At 41.5% G+C, this 20,555-nt stretch overlaps 1 protein-coding gene across 8 annotated transcripts in view; it reads right to left on the bottom strand.

Annotated features, from left to right (window-relative positions):
- The window catches only part of ABLIM1 (actin binding LIM protein 1), a 192,467-nt gene that overhangs the window by 86,292 nt on the left and 85,620 nt on the right, over nucleotides 1-20,555 (bottom strand). For all 8 annotated transcript variants that reach the window (XM_059852013.1, XM_059852012.1, XM_059852008.1 and 5 more), the window contains 3 exons: nucleotides 14,973-15,107; nucleotides 3,756-3,939; nucleotides 2,205-2,314 (listed from right to left, as the gene is read on the bottom strand). In XM_059852013.1, the coding sequence (XP_059707996.1) occupies nucleotides 2,205-2,314; nucleotides 3,756-3,862 (217 nt within the window). In that variant the 5' untranslated portion in view covers nucleotides 3,863-3,939; nucleotides 14,973-15,107. Of the gene's footprint in view, nucleotides 1-2,204; nucleotides 2,315-3,755; nucleotides 3,940-14,972; nucleotides 15,108-20,555 lie in introns of those variants that run through there.

Raw genomic sequence — 20,555 nt, forward strand, 5'->3', positions numbered from 1 at the left:
TCCTAGGACAGAAGGCTTCCTTTCACATTACACCAAGCAATCAAACCTGATATATTTGCAGTCTACTGAATTCCCTCAAACTTTCCTTGTTTTAAGGAAAGTCTCCTCTGGTGATCTACTTGAAGGTAATCATGGGAAGCTGACAGCAGTATAGGATATGAAATAGATGCATAGTGTGAATTACAGACTCTCCTAAAAGAACTTGTATTTTAAAAAATCCTTTCAAAAAATGGCAAAGCATTTGAAAATAAATTATGTGTGTATTAGCCAGCAGGAGAAACTTGGAAGTAATCAGAAATACTTTACAGTAATTAAAATTAACTCTTTGGTGCCTGCAAGATACTTTTCTGTATCTAAGTCAACTTTTGCACAAAGCTAAAGCAGCAACTGGTATATATTTGAAGACAGAGGATGCTTCATTGATTTTTTTAAATGGATTAGATCTGAACATATAACATAAGCTGTTCTCATTTTTATTTGTCTGTTTTGGAGAGTTTTGCACTAAAATGACCTGAAACTCTACACTACACATTTCTGCAAGTCTTTGTCCATGAAAGAACAAGGTTCACCACAGCAGGTGCCTACAGATTTCAAAGTAGTGCACTCTAAGCTGTTGAGAGCAGGAGCTCTCTTGCTGTGTGTACTGGCAAACCAGTTTGTCAGCAGGACACAATTATGATTAAAAACCCCAATAAATCTCATCACAAGTCAAACAGAATGTTGTTTTACAATCCTGGCTACCTCTGGTGTCAGTGTGGAAGCCAAGAAGCAATTCCAGTAGAGACCCTGGCCCTGGGGAAGAGGCTGTCCAGCTCTCTGGCTTGCCAAGTGTCAGACAAGGTTACCCTGCCACTTTCTAGGGCCATTCTGGCACCTGGAGTCAGGCATGTGGCAAGTGCCACACTGCTGGGCAGGTGTGCCACCTTTGGAGAGCCAGATCCAGATTCTTCTGTGCTCTGGCATGCTTACCAAAAGAATGTCAGTACTGTCCAAGGTCCCTGTGCCTTGCAGTTCCTTGCCAATTATGCCTCCCAAATATCAATTTCCACATCATTCCTCTGTCTCAGAAGGATTCTCTGGGTGCCTGAAGTCGCTCATAAATTTTTATGTTGCTTTTTAAGTCTTGTAAGCTGTTTTGCAGGTCCCTAAATTCTTCCTTAACTGATTAGGCCTGTGCAGTTTCAGTTGCAAATCTACAATTATAGTGGGAAAGCATTACTTCCCAGACAGAGAGGCAAAATAACAAAAAAAGTCTCTCATTTTCCCTTTGTCTAAGGGTTTGATTACATGTTCTCAGGCAAATCAGATATCCTGAGATTCACTTGACTCATCCACGGAGCACAAACATTATCCATCTTTGTCTTTCCACAGCACTTTATAATCCCAGGATGTCAAAGCCAAGTACCAGGAGAAAATACACACTCTCTCCCTGAAGGAAAACCACCCTGTGTCACAAGGAAGGCTGTATCCATTTTGATTTACAAACCACACTGGCTGAGTGCTGAGTACAATCCAGCAGTCAGAGAAAGAAACCCCCAAAAATTAAAAAAAATTAACTACCAGAGGCAGAGATTAATATCAGTAATTTACAAATTACCTTTTAAAAGTGTTAAAACCCAACAGCAAGGCAACTTAACTTGCCTCCCAAACTTTCTTTATTCTCTATCTTTCCCTTTAATTTGCTTCCTGTGTCTTTTATAATGGTTTCCTGAGGTTCTGATCACAGTATCATTGTGGCATCAGTCTACTGGAAGCATAATCCTGGAGATACTCCTTTTAAAGGATAATTTAATTGAATTCTTAAATAGGAGAAGAAAATTAATTTCCTCTGACTTCATCCTCTTTTGAATACTTAAACTTGCACAATCATACATTAAAGAAATAGACTCTATCAACTTTGAAACCTCAGGATTTATCACTTAGATACTTTTCTGGTGCCTGTCAAAGCAAAATTTAAAAAAAATCATTTTAAAAATCCAGTCACTGGGGAAAAGTCATTTTTTCACATTGAAATGTCCAAGTGTCTCTTCCCATCTGTAATAACAGGCACTTAATGAAGAGAAAAAAAGCCAACACAGAAATTCTCAACACAGTTCACTTTTCTAAATGTGAATAAAAATAAAAACAACAGAAGATTGCAATATGTTAGTCCCAATCAAATGTTGATGAGCCTGGAAAGTGAAAGAAATGAGATGGCAACTTACTGCTTGAGGCAGACAGTTCTCTGGGGCTGGAGGACATCGGCTGGGCACACATCTGACACAGACAGTCCCTTCCATTAAAGGTAACGCGATCTCCTGGTGGAAATGGACGCCTGGGAAGTTCAAGAGAAAAATGTATTTTTGCAAAGGTTATGCCAGAGATTTTCCTCTGTTCCCCATGCCTTCAGTTTTCTGCCTTCCTCCAGCACAATCAATATTTTACAGAAACTCAGGCCAAATAGTTTCTGCAATGTGGCCTTGGCAAAGCCAGGCACTGGAAGAAATCCAATCCATGGGTGCAAGCAGAGCAGAGGTTAGACTTGCCTTATATTTTCATTCTAAAAAGATTATCAAACGTATTTTATCTGAATAGGAGAGACAGTGAAATCTGCTAAGACACAACAGCTACATTTACGATGGTCTCAGTGTGATGTTGTGGATAGCAAATGACACAGAAGAGAACTCAAAGAATCAGAACTGTTCTTGAGGTTGGTGAAGGAATGTGGAGCTAGTCACTCATAAATGTTAAGAATGTGTGTTAGGCAGAAGTTGACATTGCTGTTAACTCTTATTTGGTGCCTAAATCAGAGGATGAACAACATTAAATAATTCCAAATCTTTAATAAGGAGTGTTAACTGCTCAGTGCAGACCCCCACCTCACTCCAAAACTGCTGATCCACTGCTGATTTCAACAAAACAAAATGTTACAGGCGTGGTTTCCTTTCCACTGCCATCTCTAAGTGGGCCAAAAATAAATCAGCAGCAATACTGAATTTCATTAATCTATTTCAAAGACTCAGCTTTTGTTCATTCAACATAAAAAGATTGATGCAAGTCAATGTACAGAAAATTGATGTCATGTTTCACACAGTCCTTGGGAAATAAAACTACAACTTATACATTATATGATTACCAAAATGCAGGAAACTCACATCCTATTTAAAACAGAAAACAATCAAGATTATTTCGATAGAAAAGGGCTTGAAAAATGTACCAGGCTAAAGGACAAAGTAATTCAACTACTTATCAGAGACAGGAGTTTAAAATGCCACCTTTCTCTGATCCACAAAGCCTTAGCTAACTCCTTATTACTTGCTCAGAACTGAAGACTGGTTCTCTTACTGGGGACAAGAAAGTACTTGAGAATAGGGGGAATACCAGTAGTCCCAAAGCCATATGCTCTTATGTGATTGTTTGACTGTCCTCAGAGCTCAAATGTAGCATCCAGAATTTTGCTGCACTTTGTTTCTCCCACCAAGTTGGGCTGATCACCTGAACTCACATCATTATCTCAGCGTGCAAGCCTCTCTCTTTCAGACATGAGAGCAACTTTCTGAGAACAAGGAACTACATGTCACACAGAAGCCATGTCCCCCATATAAATGAGTGGCATTTTCAACACTTTTCAAGTCAGATCCGCAGCAGATCTTCTATAAGAAAATAAATGCGTTCTCAGGAGAAATCTCCCTTGAGACTCAGGTCTGATGGCAACGCCTTTCCTTGTGTTCTCCCTGAACTGGGTTCCTGCCATGTTGTTTGAAGGGATGACTTACTTGCAGACAGTGCAGGCAAAGCAGCTTGGATGGTAAGTTTTCCCCAGAGCTGTCACCACTTCCCCTTCCACGAACTCCCCGCAGCCATTGCAGCGGGTGCCGTACATGCGCTGGTAGTCCAAGGTGCACAGGTATTCTCCATTCTTAATAAAAAAGCCTCCTTGTGCCAGGTCACAGCCACACACTGCAATTAAAAAACAAACCACAAGGATTAGAAACATAGCACTGCTAAGGATGTTAGCTGCTCAATTGTATCAGTAAAAGGGTGAAGAGCCAGTCAAGGATTTCTGCGGCTTGGCAGATTTTCCGCTGTCAAATGCCTATTCACGCAAACCAGAACACATCACAACCAGGTGCCTGCTTTGCTTTGAGAAAATAGTCAGAGTCCTGCATTGGCATTTCTGGTCAACACAGAGACAGAAAGCAATCCTACCTCTAAGAGCCAAACCCCATGAAGAGAAAGTGCCATGGGAGATTGAATTTCACACTGTGCCTTTAGCTTGGATTGAACAAAGAACTCGAAACTACCTATTTAGTGCTCCCCTGCATCACCAAAAATTTATTCCCAGCTCCTCCCAGGCACTTTGGTTTCTGGCACTCCTCCTGCTCTTCTGTATACTGCTGTATCTGTGTAATTCAGTAAGAGAAACCACTCTTCACAGCAGTCTAGCATGTTAACTTAACTCTCCAAGGAATGCCATCTCATCCCCCTTCATGAGAATCAAGTATGCTCAGATCAAATATCAGAATATTAAATGTAAGAGATTCTGAGTATTAAGGAAAAATAAGTAAGCAGTAGACTAGGCCCTTGCAGTTACACAGTCCTTGGGAAAAAAAAAAAAAAAAAAGGAAATACAGAAAGATTATCAGGGGGTCTCTGCCACAAGTCCCAGGCACAATATTGTACTCAACATCCATTCTCAGCACTGTTATAATGGGCTAGGATCTTACTAGCTACCTGCCTTGAAAATTAAAATTGCAGGGCATTTGGGGCAGGGATTGTAAATTTCCTTTGTCTGTTGCCCAGCCCTGGAGGTCTAATAACTGCTACTGTAACAGTAATTAATAGAACAACAAGAAACAGAACTGAAATGCAGCTCAGAAGGAAAGCACTATCAGGACCAGCGTTTTTCCAGTTTCACATTTCTGAGTAGACAGTGATAATATTCCATGTGCAAACAAATTACATTTCATGGTGGCATTAAATCCACAAGCAGCCAAAACTCAATTATCAGTGACTGAGGAGAATGACAAAGAACTACTGTTAAGGCTCTGTTAAAATGCTGCAAAAGGTTCCAAGCTGTTTTTTTAGGTAAACCTCCAGAAAAAAAAAAAGAAAAAAAAAACACTTTCGATCCTTCTTTTTCTTCTACTGATCTCCATTTTGTTTAAAATATTATTTTCAAATTAACAGTAAAATATCCTGTTAGGCAGAATGTACAGGGAACCTCTACACCACAATTTTCCACTGGAGGTCCAGTTGAAAACCTACTTACAAAAGGTTTGCTTCTCTAAGTTACATTGGGCAGATCCTTACCATTAAATAATGTAGAAATGGAGAATTCTGCTTTAATGTTTAAAAGATGCTTTAGAAACTGCTGAACTTCATGAAGTGCTAAGGAGTACTCGTGTGTCTGTATGATTATTTAAACTGTAGTGTGTAATTCACCTTGTAGCTTTAACATCCAAGTATATCCATTTCTCAGCCTCAAGCTGGAGGTGCTCAGGGTGCAGCTGGGTCTGCCTCAGGAGCTGCATGCATGAACTCTCTGGCTCTTTGCTATGACCCCCAGTTCTACCAAAGAGTCACTTTTTGAAGAACTCATTTGGTCACTGCAGCCCCCTTTACCTGCCTAGGCAAGGCTCTAATAAGCTGGGATGATCAAAAGTAACTTTCAATACCACCTCTGTTCTAGCTGCTTCTGAAAACCCAGCTTCAGCATCATAAAGAGGAGGCAGATCATTGTTTGCAAAAACTACTGCAGGACTGGAAGGAAAGGGTTCATGCACTCACAGCTATTAGGCTCTACCCCCTTGCATGCATGGCCACAGGGATTCAAGCCTGTCAGTGCAAATGGGGGCTAAATATTTCACAAGTCTTTTACAGACAGCTATTGCTATTGTCAAAAAGAAGCTCCTTCTACTGCCCTTTTCATTATGAAATCTCCTTTCTACCAATCTCTAACTCATTCTGCAAATAACTCAGAATGTCTGAGTTGAGTTCTCCCACCCTGGCCAGCCATGAATTCAGGCCCAAGCTCATGATGTGAGCCCCCAGCAGATCCATCATCTCTGGCATACACACAGCAGGAGGCACACACCAATATGCAGGAACTAGAAACAAGCCCTGGCTACCCCACATTACAAGGGATTTTTGCAGTCAATTTAGCACATGTGTCCCTATCACTAATCACAGCTTTAAGCTACATGGGAAAAACAAGGGTCACCCAGACTGTTAACAGCCATGGCTGGAAAAATGCTGTTCCAGCAGGCTGCTTTCACTTTGAGTCAGAGATCAAACCAGAAAGGACAGACATGGCTGTAGCACACTCTATGTACAGTGTGCTGTGTAACAGGGAAGGGACTTGAGCAGCTCTTTTTTCTTCTTTTTGCAACTGTGCAGAAGTCCTGGCTCTGCCAATGTATCCCCTCAAGCTGACACATATTGCCTTACACACATATTTATGGTCACTATAGAAAAACCACAAAAAAGAAGGGAGGAATTGCAATTGTCTTTTATTAAAAAGAAAGACCATATGCCCACCACCGTCCATGCCTCAAGCAGCAGAGGCAGTGAAGAGAAATCAGCTGTGAACTCTACACATGTACAGCTCATTCTGATGGTGTGATCTATGCAACTGCTGTGGTACACATATCATGTCATCAAAGAAAAATTTATACCTAAATGATGGCAGTTAACTGTAAACATGAAACTATTTTTTTTTCCTATACTGATGGGGAAAATGACTTTGAAAGAATTACTATGTGGAGCCAATAGTGATGCACAAACTGTGTTTGAGAAGGCAAAAAGCAAGAGGTATTCTGTAAATATCCATCACACAGAAATAGTTCTACAGAAAAAAAACATTTCCCCAAGATCCTTCCTGCTCAGTATGATGGGAGAAATTCTGTTTCTCATGATCAAAACCCTCTTTCTGAAACAGGAGACTCTGGGAAGCATTTCTGTTCCCTAAGGGACCAAAAGCATAGAGACAAAAAAAAAAAAAGCCAGCATTTTTCTTTAAATGAAAGAAGAAACCATTATCTTCAAAAGTTCTTGGAGGAACTCAGCCTTTCTCTCAGAGTCTGTATATCAAAGAATTTCATATTCCAAACAAACCATCCTGCCTCTCTTTTGAATGGAATAAGCTGGAATACAGTTCTACCTCCCACTGTAAGGAAAACACCCACCCACCAGCTTTTTCAGCTACTCTCTGGAGCTCCTATTTTGCATCCTTGGAGCACAAAAAGGTTGGAGATACTGCCAGGGCTGCTGTCAGCTCCCAAAGCTACAGGGTCTGTCATGGAAATCTGGGCTGGTCAAGAGCAATCCAGCTGCCTGTGGATCCAGGGACCCGGACCATTCTTAAGGTGAGTCACTTCCAAGTTTTAATGGTGATGATAAAAATGAAGAGATGAGAGTTTTTCAAAGAGAATGAAAGCAGGATTTGATCCTACTGGGCATTATATAGGATTTCCATAGCCATATTGTCAGGGAGAGTTGAACTCCATGTTGATGTTGAGTAAAAATTGTTCCAGCATTGAAGAAAAAAAAACCACACAAGGAGAGTCTGTGAATCTGGGCTCTCAGTCTGCAGAAGTGAATGCTATTCATTAAGAAAATTCTAATGATCTACTTTGTTACTGTGCACTAAATAAGGTGCAAATTCAATTTCCTGTTGGGGTTTTATTTCCTTCTTGTATTTTTCAGCTTCATGGAATAATGGTGCTGTTTTCAAGCAGGGAAATAGTCATACAACAGTTATTCTTAGGACATAATGGATCTCTTGTTTGAAGGTAGAAAGGAATTTGGAAATGTTTCAGTTTATCACCTACATCCAAAAAAATACACAGGGAAAATCTGTTTCTTTTTTTTTCCACATGAGAGTTTAACAAATCCCATATTGATGAAAGGAAGGTTCAAGTTCTTAGAGTTTAAAGTTTCTGCATTTCAAATGAAACAAGTCTCCTTCTGCATTTTACTCCTCTTACCAACACTTTTCTTTAAAGAATGAATATACATCCAAGCATCATTAGAACAGCACATAGGAACAGTACATCTCAGAAGCTGTGCTGCAGCACTATCCTGGCAGGGAGACTGCAAGGCACCAATAAGAAATGCATCCAGCAGTTTGCAAAAGCTGTAACAGAGATCCCAGTGACCACTTGTCACACTGCCGCCACTGGAGATTCTTTTCTGTCATACACTGATGAGAGGTGCACTTTGATTGAACCTATCTGATGTCCAGCATTCCCAGTGGTTCTGGAATCTCTTCTCATTTCAGCAGATGGGCACAAGAAACTTGCTGGGAAGTCAAAGCACATGAGCATGGAAAAAATACAGGTGACCTTAAAATCTGCTTCTATGATGCTTGGCATCAGGTAGAGGAAAGGTTTAGCAGCTAAAACACCTCCTGAGCAAAAGACAAGACTGAATTTCTCCTAAAGTGATCTGAGATCCCCCTTGGGAAGCATCCTCCAGCCTTCAGTCAGGCCTTCCTCCTCCTCCCATGAGAATCCCTGATGCTCCACTTCAAGCACCCTGCCTGCACCTCTCCTGAGTGCTGCTGTCACTGTGTCACAAGCAGCTCTCAGTGGGGCACCTGATTGAAACCCCTGGGCATTCAGTGCAAGCATTCACTCAGCTGAAACCAGAAGTGGATTCTGAGTCTCAGATGAGCTCAGTTTTAACGTGGCCAGCTTCCCAATCAATGCCATGACCCTGCCTTCAGTCCTCCAGCACTGGAGACACAAATCATGCTGCACTGGGAGTTGTTCCTGTCTGCACCTGACTTGCACAAATTTCAGTCTTTCCAGCAATCCAACAGCCAGCAGCTGATCTCATACCTGAGCTCAACAGCAAGCAAACAGCAGCTGTATGTAGTGCAGCAAGGTGACAGCTTCCCCATGCCCCACTGAAATATCAGTGGTTTGTGCACCAGGATGGAAACAATGGCAGGAATCATTCAACCATTTAAAGCACCTTTCACATTAAGCTAAGCACGAGGTGGAGATGAAAGTCATTTACAGGTCTGTGGGAAATGAACCTTGAAGAAAAGGCAATCAGTGGAAAAATGTCAAAGTTTAGCCTGAGATGGCTAGACTGTAACTATCTAGAGGAAACATCTCTATAAAAAGATTTTAAATAAGCAAACCAGGAACTTAAGGATAGAACAAACCCAAACCTCATCCAAGCCAGGCAAATGAAGGATGCACTGACCACAAAGCCAAGAAACTTTCTGTATTTTTGTAAGGATGCTCTGCCCTGCTCATCAGGCACCTGTTAATCATCCTGCCGCTCCTCTACTTCCAAAGGGATCCAGTAGCTTTTAAAATCTGACATGGCATCTGTCAGCATTCATCAGTATCAGCCAAGTAGTGCAATTAATTTCATTTCCTGTCAAATGTTTGGTCCCTGAAGAGACCTCAAGCCCAAAACTAAGATTGGTATCAATCACTTGTCATTAATAGTATTCTAACCCCAACAGAAAAGTAAGGATCCACTTCAGAATGGGAAGGAGCTGAACCTGAAGTGAAATGCCAGTAGGGATCACTGCAAAAAGAACAGTCTTCAAGACACAGCAGCTAAGGTATGTAAATGCAGAAATGGCAATTAGTCTCACAGCTGCAGCTGAGGTTTGATTTCACATCAAGCTACCTGAATGCATGAATTCACATCTGAACTCCATTCCCTGGCGTGGGAGAAACTTTCACCTCTGTTAGCTTCCCAGAAACAACAGATTCCCATTTCCACCTGGATCTTGGTTTGGTGATTCAGAGCTCCAAGTGACCCCATATAATTTCATGATGCTCAGGAAGGAGCACATTCTACCCACACGTGTGTTATCACATCCACACATCAGTTTCTGTTCCAGAAGAATTTGTGAAAATGCAGAAATCTTTCCAAACACTGCACTGGACATCTACAAGAATGGCCTCATATTTAAACTTTCTATCCACTGACACTGAACTATTTACAGCACTACCCAGCAGCCTGCTTGCAGCCTCCTCCTGCTGCCACTGAAGGAATCTGATGACAGATCAAAGGTCAAAGAACTAATGATTTAAACCACATTCCAACCTGTTGACATAGTGTCTGCTTACATGACCCTGACTTCTTCCCAGTTCTTCAAGGGAGGAAGATCCAGTTCAAAGTCAAAGGATTACAGAGCATCCCAAAATCTAAACTTAGGAAGCCTCCCCCATCCCTGTCAGGCTCATTGAACTGCAGATGATGTAGCCTTGAAAAGTCATCACACAAAAAATCCAGACCTGTGCCTGGAACCTAAACATACCACAGAGAATTCTGCAAGTTGAGCTCGAGAGACATCTAACTGAAGGGAGGAAAATAACCACATTTATTTCATAATTAAGAAACTGATTTATGCTGATTTTTTAAAACAATGTTTTAATAGAAGCTTAATTTTTTTTTTCCTGTGGAGTATTCTGGGTTTGTGGAATGCTTCCTGGATGCCAAGACTTGGCTTTGCCCTGTAATTAGCAAGATTATTAGCAGGTAATTGCCTTTTGATATTTGATATCACTATAGCATGTGAAACATTGATACACAGTGAAACATTTTCACCTGACCTTTATTCCACATAATTGCAGATATCCCATTCCTGGAAGTGTTCAAGGCCAGGCTGCACAGGGCTTTGAGCAACCTGTTCTAGTGACTTGGCAACCTGGCTGGAACAATATTATTTAAAGTCCCTCCCACCCCAAACCATTCCATGATTCTGTCATAGGACTAAAAAACTTAAGGACACCATCCATATTCTTATGGCAGGATTGCTTATTTATGAGATTGAATTTTTGTTAAGTCTGCATTACTATTAAAAAATATAAGTTTTCAAATTCATATTTGACATAACGAATCTACTATTTGAAACACTCCTACCACAAACACTACCCTATCTTGCTAAGATAATTCAACCAATCTCCACATGCACCAAAATCAAGCTATGGAAACTTTTACATTGTTACTATGAAAGCTTAAAGCTTTTCCTGTTAAGCAATACAGTGTACTGAAACCAGCTTTTCCCTCTAACCCAAAAGATGAATCACAGGCTTAATAATAAAGCCTTATTATAGCAATTTTGCTAGCCTCCAAGTTTCCTCTGCTAGTACATGCAATAGGGTAAAGTGAACTGTAATCAACTGACAATGGTAGAAAATTATCATTTGTATCAGATCACAATTTAAATTGAGATATTAAAATCTGCTCATGCACATTGTAATTTAGGGCCTGATCCCACACACATTTACATATGGAACAGCATTGCAGTGAGTAGTCTTAGTTTTTCCAGAAAAGTTATTCATGTACATAGATGCTTACAAGAAAAACTTTTACTTCTTCATAAGCCACTAATTAATTCTTGTTAATGGTAATGTTTATTTGAGACAAACCCAGTGATGTCTCCAGCTCAACCTCCTCATCTGACCTTCCCTCCTCTCAGCCTGCTGTTTCCATTGCCTCGTCAAGATTAACAATGTGGTATGGTAAGAGTAATGTGCTCCTGCTGAAACAGACCTTAAAGCTTATTTATTACACCAGGAGGTAATGCAGAATCCTATTGAATTTGCATTTGTAACACAAACCAGTGTTATTCCCTGGCAAGGTAAGGGATTTGTCATGAAGCAGGCAAAGACAACTGCTCTGAATGGTGTTCCTGGAGCTGCACTCCTAAATGTCTCTTATCCCTCCTCTGTCCATCATTCCCCCGTCAACTCCAGCTCCCAGTCAGCTGCTGCCTGCCTGAAATTCTTTGCCTATCAGGAGGATGGCAGAGCTCACCTTCCTGGGGACAGCCACACCATTTTCAGCTTTTTTGTTTTCCTATCAGCTCTTGTCGGGAGCCGCAAATAGAAGCGGCCGGCGCTGGCGGGCAGATAGGACACACCAGCTGGAGACACATGGCTCTCCAAGGCAGAGCCCCAGCCAGCTCCATCTTATCTGGGGGCACGGGAACACATCAGTCACTGGAGGTTTTACTGCCCACCTTTGGCAGGAAGCAGCTCCTCTGTTCTTAGAAAGATTCCAGAGATGGACGGAGCTCCTGGGGAGGGCGGCTGTCTGCTCACATTACGTGACGCATGAGCCTGTCCTGAGCTGGCTGATGCACATGGAGAGGTAAGGCTCCGTGCTCCTGCAGTGCCACAGCCACCACTGGCACCCATGCCAAGCAGTCATGGAGTGCCTAAGAGCCTCTGACACAACCTAGGGAAGCAGCACTACAAGCACATCAAATGCACTTAACAGTATGGTGTAAAAATGAAGTTGAGAGCGTGGATGGCAATAATGAAAAGGAATCTCAGAGCAAAGAACAGGGTCACACAAACTCTGTGACTCTGTGACAGCCTTATCAAGAAATGGATTTTTCCCCACATCTTCTAAGTCTGTGGGTAAAAGTTTAAACACTTTCAGCAGGTATGAAAACAGGCAAGTGTAAGCTTGTTCAAGTCTTTCATGCTATAGATGGGAGTTGGAGTCTTAAGAGCAAAGTTTAGTATACAAAAAAGAAAAGCTAACCAAGCCACCTGTGGATGCAGCTGATACATCCTGGTCCCTGTATCTGTTGGTTTTGCTGCCTAATAACACACTTTATAAACTGAGGGGGGATCTAACTCCACCTCCTGTAGAGCTGCAGTCATGTCATATTAAAAACCCATCAGACTAAGAGGGAAGAAAACCACTTACTTGCACAGCTGTGTCCCACTTGTGTAAACCATATGGTCAGACATCATGCAATGTGAGTAAATAACTATGTGGCTTAAACAAAAACTGCGTTCACTTAAATAACAATAAACAAGATCTGCAGCTCAGGTAAAACATTCAAAACAGGACTTGGAGCAACCTCCCATACACAGCCCTTTCCTTTCTCCATCTGAAGATAAATGAACTCTAAAAAGATAACACTCAGACAACAAAGCCCACTAATAAGGCACAGACTGAATGAACAGCATGAGAAAAGTCTCTAACATTCAGCTCTGGCCCTTCTCAGTTCAAACTGGATTTACTTTTCCTCCATTTCCTTAACAAGCTAATGGTACAAATCAGTTTCATTTCCCCCAGCAAGAATTATTTCTAGAGCTCTCCCTCCTCTGGTGATCTTCATGCAAGCACTCATAAGGTCAATATTATTACTGAATCTTAAACTGTCATCGTAAACAGAAGCTACAATAAGTTTAGACATTCCTTTAGGGAAGGAAAGAACAAAACCAAAAAAAGTATACTAGTAAATCCAGTCTTGCAACAGAATAGTCAAAGCACAAAAGCAGCTTATGAGTAAGTAACCAAAACACAAGTGAAAGAAGAAAGTAGACCTCACCCCTCCTAAAAAAAGCAAGATTAATGCGGTGCATTCATAGGACAACAATTCCAAAGCCCTGCTCCATCTGCCCCCCTCTTTATCAGGAGGTCCTAAAGACACTGCTTGCTGCCTGGCCTGAATTACCATTCTCCTCTGTGACTCAAAGGGTCTCAGGTGGCCTGATGCTGAAAATATCCTAATCCAGTATCTTCTGTAAATTGAGACCACTACTCACTATGGACAGAAACAAGAAAATAAACAAATAGTTGCTGGTTTTGAACTGCTCAGGGATTATATGGCATCAAGTACTGCTTGAAATAAAGCAGCTGTAATAGAGAGAGAGAGATATGCATTTCCCCAGGCATTCCAGAAATAGGGCAGACAGAGCTCCACGGAGCCCTCTAGGATGGGCTGATGCCACTCCAGATTGGCACAGATGAAATATGTTAACATCTAGGTGAAAGGTAAGCATTTTTTAAATTATCAAGCTGTATTTAACTAAAAACCACAGTTAAACAATTTCTTAGATTCTAGATACTGATTTTTCAGCATTGAAATAACTCAAGTGACCTTTTAAAAAAACCTTTAGTAACATAGGAAAACAACTAGTTCTATTTTCTGCTATATTCCATATATTCAGGAAGCGGAGGAGCAGAGCTACCACACAATGATTCCACCCACATTTGGAACACGAAAAATATAACTGAAACTCAGGAACTGGGCTGGAGACACTATTCACAGTCTGAATCTGCAGTACACGTGCTAGACATGGACTTTCAGAAAAGATAACTTGGGTTTAATAGAAGTCAAAAACTCTGTGGTAATGATTCTGCTGCTGTGCTTTAGTTGCCCAGTTACTCTGATTTATTTCAGCATCTTTCTCCATGTTTGCCACCAGCTCTGCCCTGTTCACCTGGAGCCTGAATCCCTCTCTGTGCTGTATCTATCCTGTGCTGAGCTGGGACTGACTGTGGCAGACAGAGGTAGCACATGGACCTGGGTATTTCTCCTTATTCTCACCTTTCATCCTGCATTTTGTGGTTACTGAATTCAGCCAACTCTGCATTGTTGTTCATTAAACAGAAACACTGCGAAGGAGCCAGGGTTGCCTCCTGCCATCTTCAAAGGCAAGGAACTCACAAAGCATAGTTTTACAATTATTTAACGCTTCATTAAACCTCTGTTTTGTAGAAAAACACAGTGAGTCTTTGTTGTGGTCACAGAGGGCTCAGTGGCACGAGCTGGAGTTGCCAAGAGCCCCTCAGGTCCTCTCTCTGTGGAATGGGCAGCACTGTTCCCACTCCCAAGGCAGCTCCATGGCACAAAGCCTTAGAACACCTCTCTAGAACCTTTCTGGTGGGTTTTTTGAAAGCAGGTACTTTCAGCAGTCCATCGAGTACAAAGGACCTTAATTTTCCTAACTATCCCTAATGAAAAACAGTTGTTGCTATCAGGAGTTTAAAAAAAAAATTCCAGATCCTTGAAAAAGCACTTAGACCATAAGACAGAATTTTCCTAAGTATCACCACCTTTCTTTACCCTTCCCACCTTCGAATCCTTCAGGTACTGAGCAAAGAGAATATTTTTAATGGGTTGATGGCAGGAAGCACAACCTCCCATCAGTGGTCCAAGGCACATTTACAGAAATGGAGTCATTTCTAACAGATGAATATCCAGGTTTTACCTTTGCAGGTGAAGCATTTGATGTGGAAGTGTCTGGCCTGAACTCGGAGCACTTCACCTTTACAAGGCTCCCCACATTTGTGGCAGTGGATGACTGGCTTCTCAGAGGGGTGGTGGGGCTCCTGAGGATGGGCCACTGTAAAGAAAACAAACAAAAAGTATTTCAACCCAAACAGAAAGAGTATTTTCTCCTGAACAAAACTCTCTGTGTTCTCAGACACTTTACACCATGTACCTGGCCATGTTTTATGCTCATCTAAAAAGTTACCACCATTTTATTTAAATATAGTCTTTTCATAATCCAGTAGTTCAAGACATTCACATCAACTACTGCTTCTTTCCATTGAGGCTGCTACAGAAAGATGAGGAAAAACTCCCTCCACATTGTCAGTGCCACAAAGTGTTTCAGAATGCCTGCCATTTTCTTTCCAAGAACATGAGTGTGTGCAAACCATTGGATGAGCACACAAGGAAAGTACAAACTAATTTAATCCAAGGAAGTGTATAACCCAAGCAAAAAGGATGGAAGAAAGCAATTTCAAATCAAGTTCTGGGAAACCAGATGAACCAGATAGTCTGTATGCAAATGGCTACACTAAAAATAAACTACAAACATCTCCTTTTTGCTACAGCAGGTACCTAATGCAGGGAAAGCACTCCTGAAGAGAAAAGAAGCCAATATTACTTGTGTCTACTACCATCAATTCTAGCAGAAACAACTCTCTGCATGAAAATTAGAGATACTATGAATAGGCAGAAACTACCCACCTATTTGCAATATTGTCAGGGAGACACAATTCCAGGCAGTGGTAATCACCTAACCACCCAGAGCAGAGCTTGGATAGGAACAGGAAAAGTTTGTGGATTTCATTGTTGTAATAAAAGTTTAATTGGTCCACATTTGGCTTCTGTAAAACATGTTTAACTTTCTCTTCTGATGTGGCAGCTTGGGGCCCTAACAGAAGTGCTTGGGTGTAAGCTGGAGCAAGATTTAATCTCAACTGAACTGTTTGAAGTGGAAAGTATTATCCAGAATGTTCCCAAACAAACCTATGCTCCTCAATTCTCCCTCCCACATCCCATTCTAGCAGTAGGAAGCCTTTCTCCTTGTAAGATTGTTCTCAAACTAGTGGTGCTCATCAGAACATTTCAGAGAAAACACACCTCTACCCACGCCTCTGTCTTTATACCACTCCTGTCCTACTTTTCCTGGCCTGCAAAGGACTGAGTGCTGATACATCACTCTCACTGTCACTGGAAAACATCTTCAGAATTTTCTCGAGATCGTTTCCTTTCCTGATCACTTCCTGGCATCACCCCAGCCAGGACTATGCTGTTTTTCAGGTTATTGCTTATGCAGCAATATAAAAGATACCTTGCTCATTTTACTGCACCAGATTCCTCCCCTACTTCAGTGGATTTGTAGGGGGAAAGCTTCATCACTCCATGAACTCCTCTTACATTACTCTCCTTTATAAATGCCTACTGAAGAAATGCTGCTAGCATTTTGCATTACATAAATACAAGATTAATAATAATAAAAAAGCTGAATATGTTATTTGGGGAGTAATAGAATCAAGAATAGAGAATAAAAAATATTCTAAGCAATTTCTGTTGTAAGCCCAGCCAAACTAATATGGTAACTGTTATGCTCTTCTTCCTATCACCACTCACATCTCCAACCCCAAACTTCAAAGAAAATGGTTGAATTCTTCTACTCAAGCTCAAAGTTTTAATATCTCTTTTTCTGGTAGCCTCACTTAAACTATTTCCCCTGAGCAGTTATTCAGCCCATCCTGGAGAACAGAATTCAGCTGGTAATGCCAACCAGTATTTCAATTAGCAGCTCCAGTGAAGTAAAAGCTCACTGAATGCCTTACCTTGAGTGAACCTCATCTAATAGTCTGCAATGCAACACTGTTCTGGAGTGGAAGTTATTATTCTTACAAACTGAACTATTCACTGGCAACCAAGGAAATATATAGGAAAGAAGGAAAGAAATAAAGAATAAAAAACAAACATAGAGAAGACTGTTAACTAATTAAATTATTATGAGCAAAATTCCCTCTCAGACCCAGACAACCTGAGATGGGCCTGATGAAAGCTGAAGTTAACAGTGTAGACTTTTCAAGTTGCTCACAAGAGGAAATGGATAAAGAATCTGGGAAAATGCTCCCTAAGATTGTGCAATGTTAAATCTGTGCCTGCAACATTCTGCTTGTTCCACCTCACATGTGTAGGACACTCTGACATTCTGCACACCAGGTTCCAGATCTTCTGGTATCGATCTGAAACACAAGCCTCTGCTCTTTACAGGAGAGTAAATAACTGTTTTCAAGGCTGGTCCAATGATGCAGCTTCTTTCCAGTTCTGCCTTTCAAGCCATTTAAATGAATACAAATACTGTTAGTTGCTATTTCCAGACTGATCTCTTAAGTGAAGCTAATTATGGTGCTTGTCTTACTGGCCTCCATTTAGCATTGTAGGTCAAAATTGAATGATTGACTTTCACCCTCCTGCAAGGAACTGCTTGTAAGCTTTTTCCCTTGGATGCATGCAACACACAGAAGGCTTTTCAGTGGCAGAGGTGACCTTTCATAGTTACCAGTGAGGACAAAACAGGGGATTAAAGAGAAAAGAAAGAGAAAAACCTTTACAAGCAGTTTATTGGTATGTTTCTGACTGAAGTCCAGTCAGCTCACTGGACATGTCAGTTTTAGGCTGCTCTGGGTCTGACAAGGTCAGAGTCAGGAGCTGGGGTCATCTCCTTGAAGGAATTTCACACCTTAAAAGAGTCCATATTTCAGGCTCTGCCTGCACCAACCCTCCCCACCACAACTGCAGAATATCTTCTCAGGCATCACAGGCTGCACATGATGTAAGAAGGCAACTCTAGATCATGTCTGAGACAATTACAAGAGACTCCAGACAGTATAATCAGTGACAGGACATGAATTTAGAATCTGGATAACCCAGATTCCAACTCCTGCTCCACAAGAGATATCTGGGCTCTATGATGATACCCCCTAAACCCAAAGGAATAAAGCCAGACATTAAGTTCAGCTGAGTCACTGAGCCTGGGACCTACCAGCTTAAAATCATCTGAATGTTTTAGTTTCTCTGCATCTTCATTGTCAGGGACTGTAAACCAGGTGCAACAGCACTGTTAACCTCAGCCTGCTGTGAGAATAAATCCCATGGCAAGGTTCCCAGGGATGGAAGGAGTCACAGAAGCACCTAAGACAGCCAGTCACCTTCTTGCCTCAGCACCAGGGCTCACAATTGTCTTCCCAGCACGGAGTGCCCACCCACAGCACGGGTGTGGAGCACCAACACAGGTTATTTGCCAGCCCCAGTTTAAGGATGTGAACTGGAACCTGTCTCCACACAAAGCCTGTCACATCCAGCTCAGCCCAACCTGCACAAGGTGCATGGGTGCCTTTGTGTAAGACTGCTGGGCACTGCCTGGAGACTTTTTTTCTCTAATTAATGAATAAAATCTCTGGTCAGAGACACAAAGAAGAAATTTTCAAGACAAGCTAGGTTGAGACTTCTACTCAAGACCAGCTTAAATGAATAATCAATGCATAATTAATGCTTTCTTAGACTCATTTAGGCTTCAAATAAGACAAATCAATGTCCCATTAAATATCCAATTTACCCAGAGTAACACATACACTGACTGGGACAACTGGGAAGCCTGGATTACATAATTTAAGTCAGGGCAAAATAAAAAGAACAGAAAAGAATCAATAGCACCTTCAGCTGTGAGGAGAAGAGTCTTTGTCACTGGAGTGTTGCTTTGTGCTAACATCACTCTGCAGACAGATCACCATTATTTTTGTCATTCCTTATGTTTCCTTGTGAACCAAGCAATGTTGATTTCATTACATTTTGCAACTGCACTATTTTGGATGTAAATTCAAAGTAGCTCCAACAGCTCGAGAGTACTCATTACTGCATTTTATCTAAACATCTCAAAATAATCCCAGACCTGCAAAGAAATAATTAAAACCAAAAAGAGACAGAAAAGACCACAACCCAATGTTCATATGAGAAACCAAAGGCATTTTCTGAGCAAAATTAAAGACTTATTCACTGTGCAAAGTTGAAAACTGTTCTGTTGGGGTGTTTTCTTTACAGCAGATCATTGTCTGAGGGTTTACAAACAATTATTTTTGTGTTGCATCAGCCAGAAATTAGACCTCAGTATTCGTAACAAACCTTTCTGAAATGGAAATTACAGCAACTAGCTGAAGAGTAAGCAGTTGAATAAAGAAATAAAGAAAACAATGAAAATAAATACTGCAGCCTTCTTTATTGATGATTCTCTCCCTGAACACAGAACTCTTAGGAAATCAAAGGCACAAGCTAAGGCATTCTTAGCTGCAGATTCTTGCTGGCAAGACTCCATGGATCTGCTGCAAGCCAGGAAAAACCTTGGCTTTTAATTGGAAGTCAGAAAAGCTTCTGGGAAACACCTTGTTATAGGAATGCTGCAAGGCGGAGCCACACCAAATTATTTTTAGTTCAGCTCTACTCTAAACTGCAAGTTTAAAAAAAAAAAATCTTCCTCTGAATTTAAAGATGAGGACAGAGCTATTGCTCTTTTAAAAGTGATTTTTTATCCTTTTTCCATTTGCATGGATACCTCCACAAATAAACCTGAAGCTGTGCTCAGTCAACTCTACCCATGTTGTAGAATGTGTGACTTCAAGCTTTATGCCAGGACACAGAATCTCTGTGACTTGCAGCTCCACAACCTCTGGGCTCTGCTGCACAGCACAGAGAACAGGCTGTGCTCACTGCAGCATGGACAAGGGGATTCTCAGAATGTCACAGGTTTTTCATTTACATCTCAGGAGTGGCTGACACAGGCAGCATGTTCTCTGAAATGCTGATTTTCAGCTACTGTGTTTTCTTGGCTGGACACTGAACTATTAAGGACAAAAAAAATAAAGCACAGATGTAATGGTGTGAAACTACTCCAAGTTCTTTGCTAGCCTGCTTTAAAATTTCCTCACTCCTTTCTGCTTTCAGCAATAAAAGTAAAGGACTGTTCCTGAGATTGCCACGGCAGTAAATGCAACCAAAGCTTTCTACAGACAACTCTGTCTCTGCCCTCCATCTCTGCATTACCTGACATGGCCTTGGAGACCATTGTCACAGCACAGCCACAGCTGAGATGGCCACAATACACAGAGTGTCACCATAATTTCAGAAAACTTCAACCCATACAGAGTAACATCGTGTCACTTCAGCAGGCTGCAAGCATCTGCCCTTGTTGTTCTTCAGCCCAACCTTTTACCCCCTCCTGTTGATGCAGTGCCCTGTGTGCCCTCTGCTCCCTTTGGTGGTTGCTCAGTGCCCCTGGGCACTCCAGGGCTCGTTGCTGTCAGTGCTGCTCACCTGCTGCTCACAGCTGTGCCCGCCGGGGATGGGGCTGGACTGCAGCCCCACTCCCAACCACCACAAACTGTGTGCCTCCAGGCTGTGATTTCTTAAACTAATTTACAGGATTTGCAGCTCAAAACTTTAAGGTTTAAAAGCAGAATTCCCTCACTGTTTGATGCTGCCAAGCAGC

The sequence above is a fragment of the Haemorhous mexicanus genome, chromosome 7 (genome assembly GCF_027477595.1).
Source record: "Haemorhous mexicanus isolate bHaeMex1 chromosome 7, bHaeMex1.pri, whole genome shotgun sequence".
NCBI classification, from domain to species: Eukaryota; Metazoa; Chordata; class Aves; order Passeriformes; family Fringillidae; genus Haemorhous; species Haemorhous mexicanus.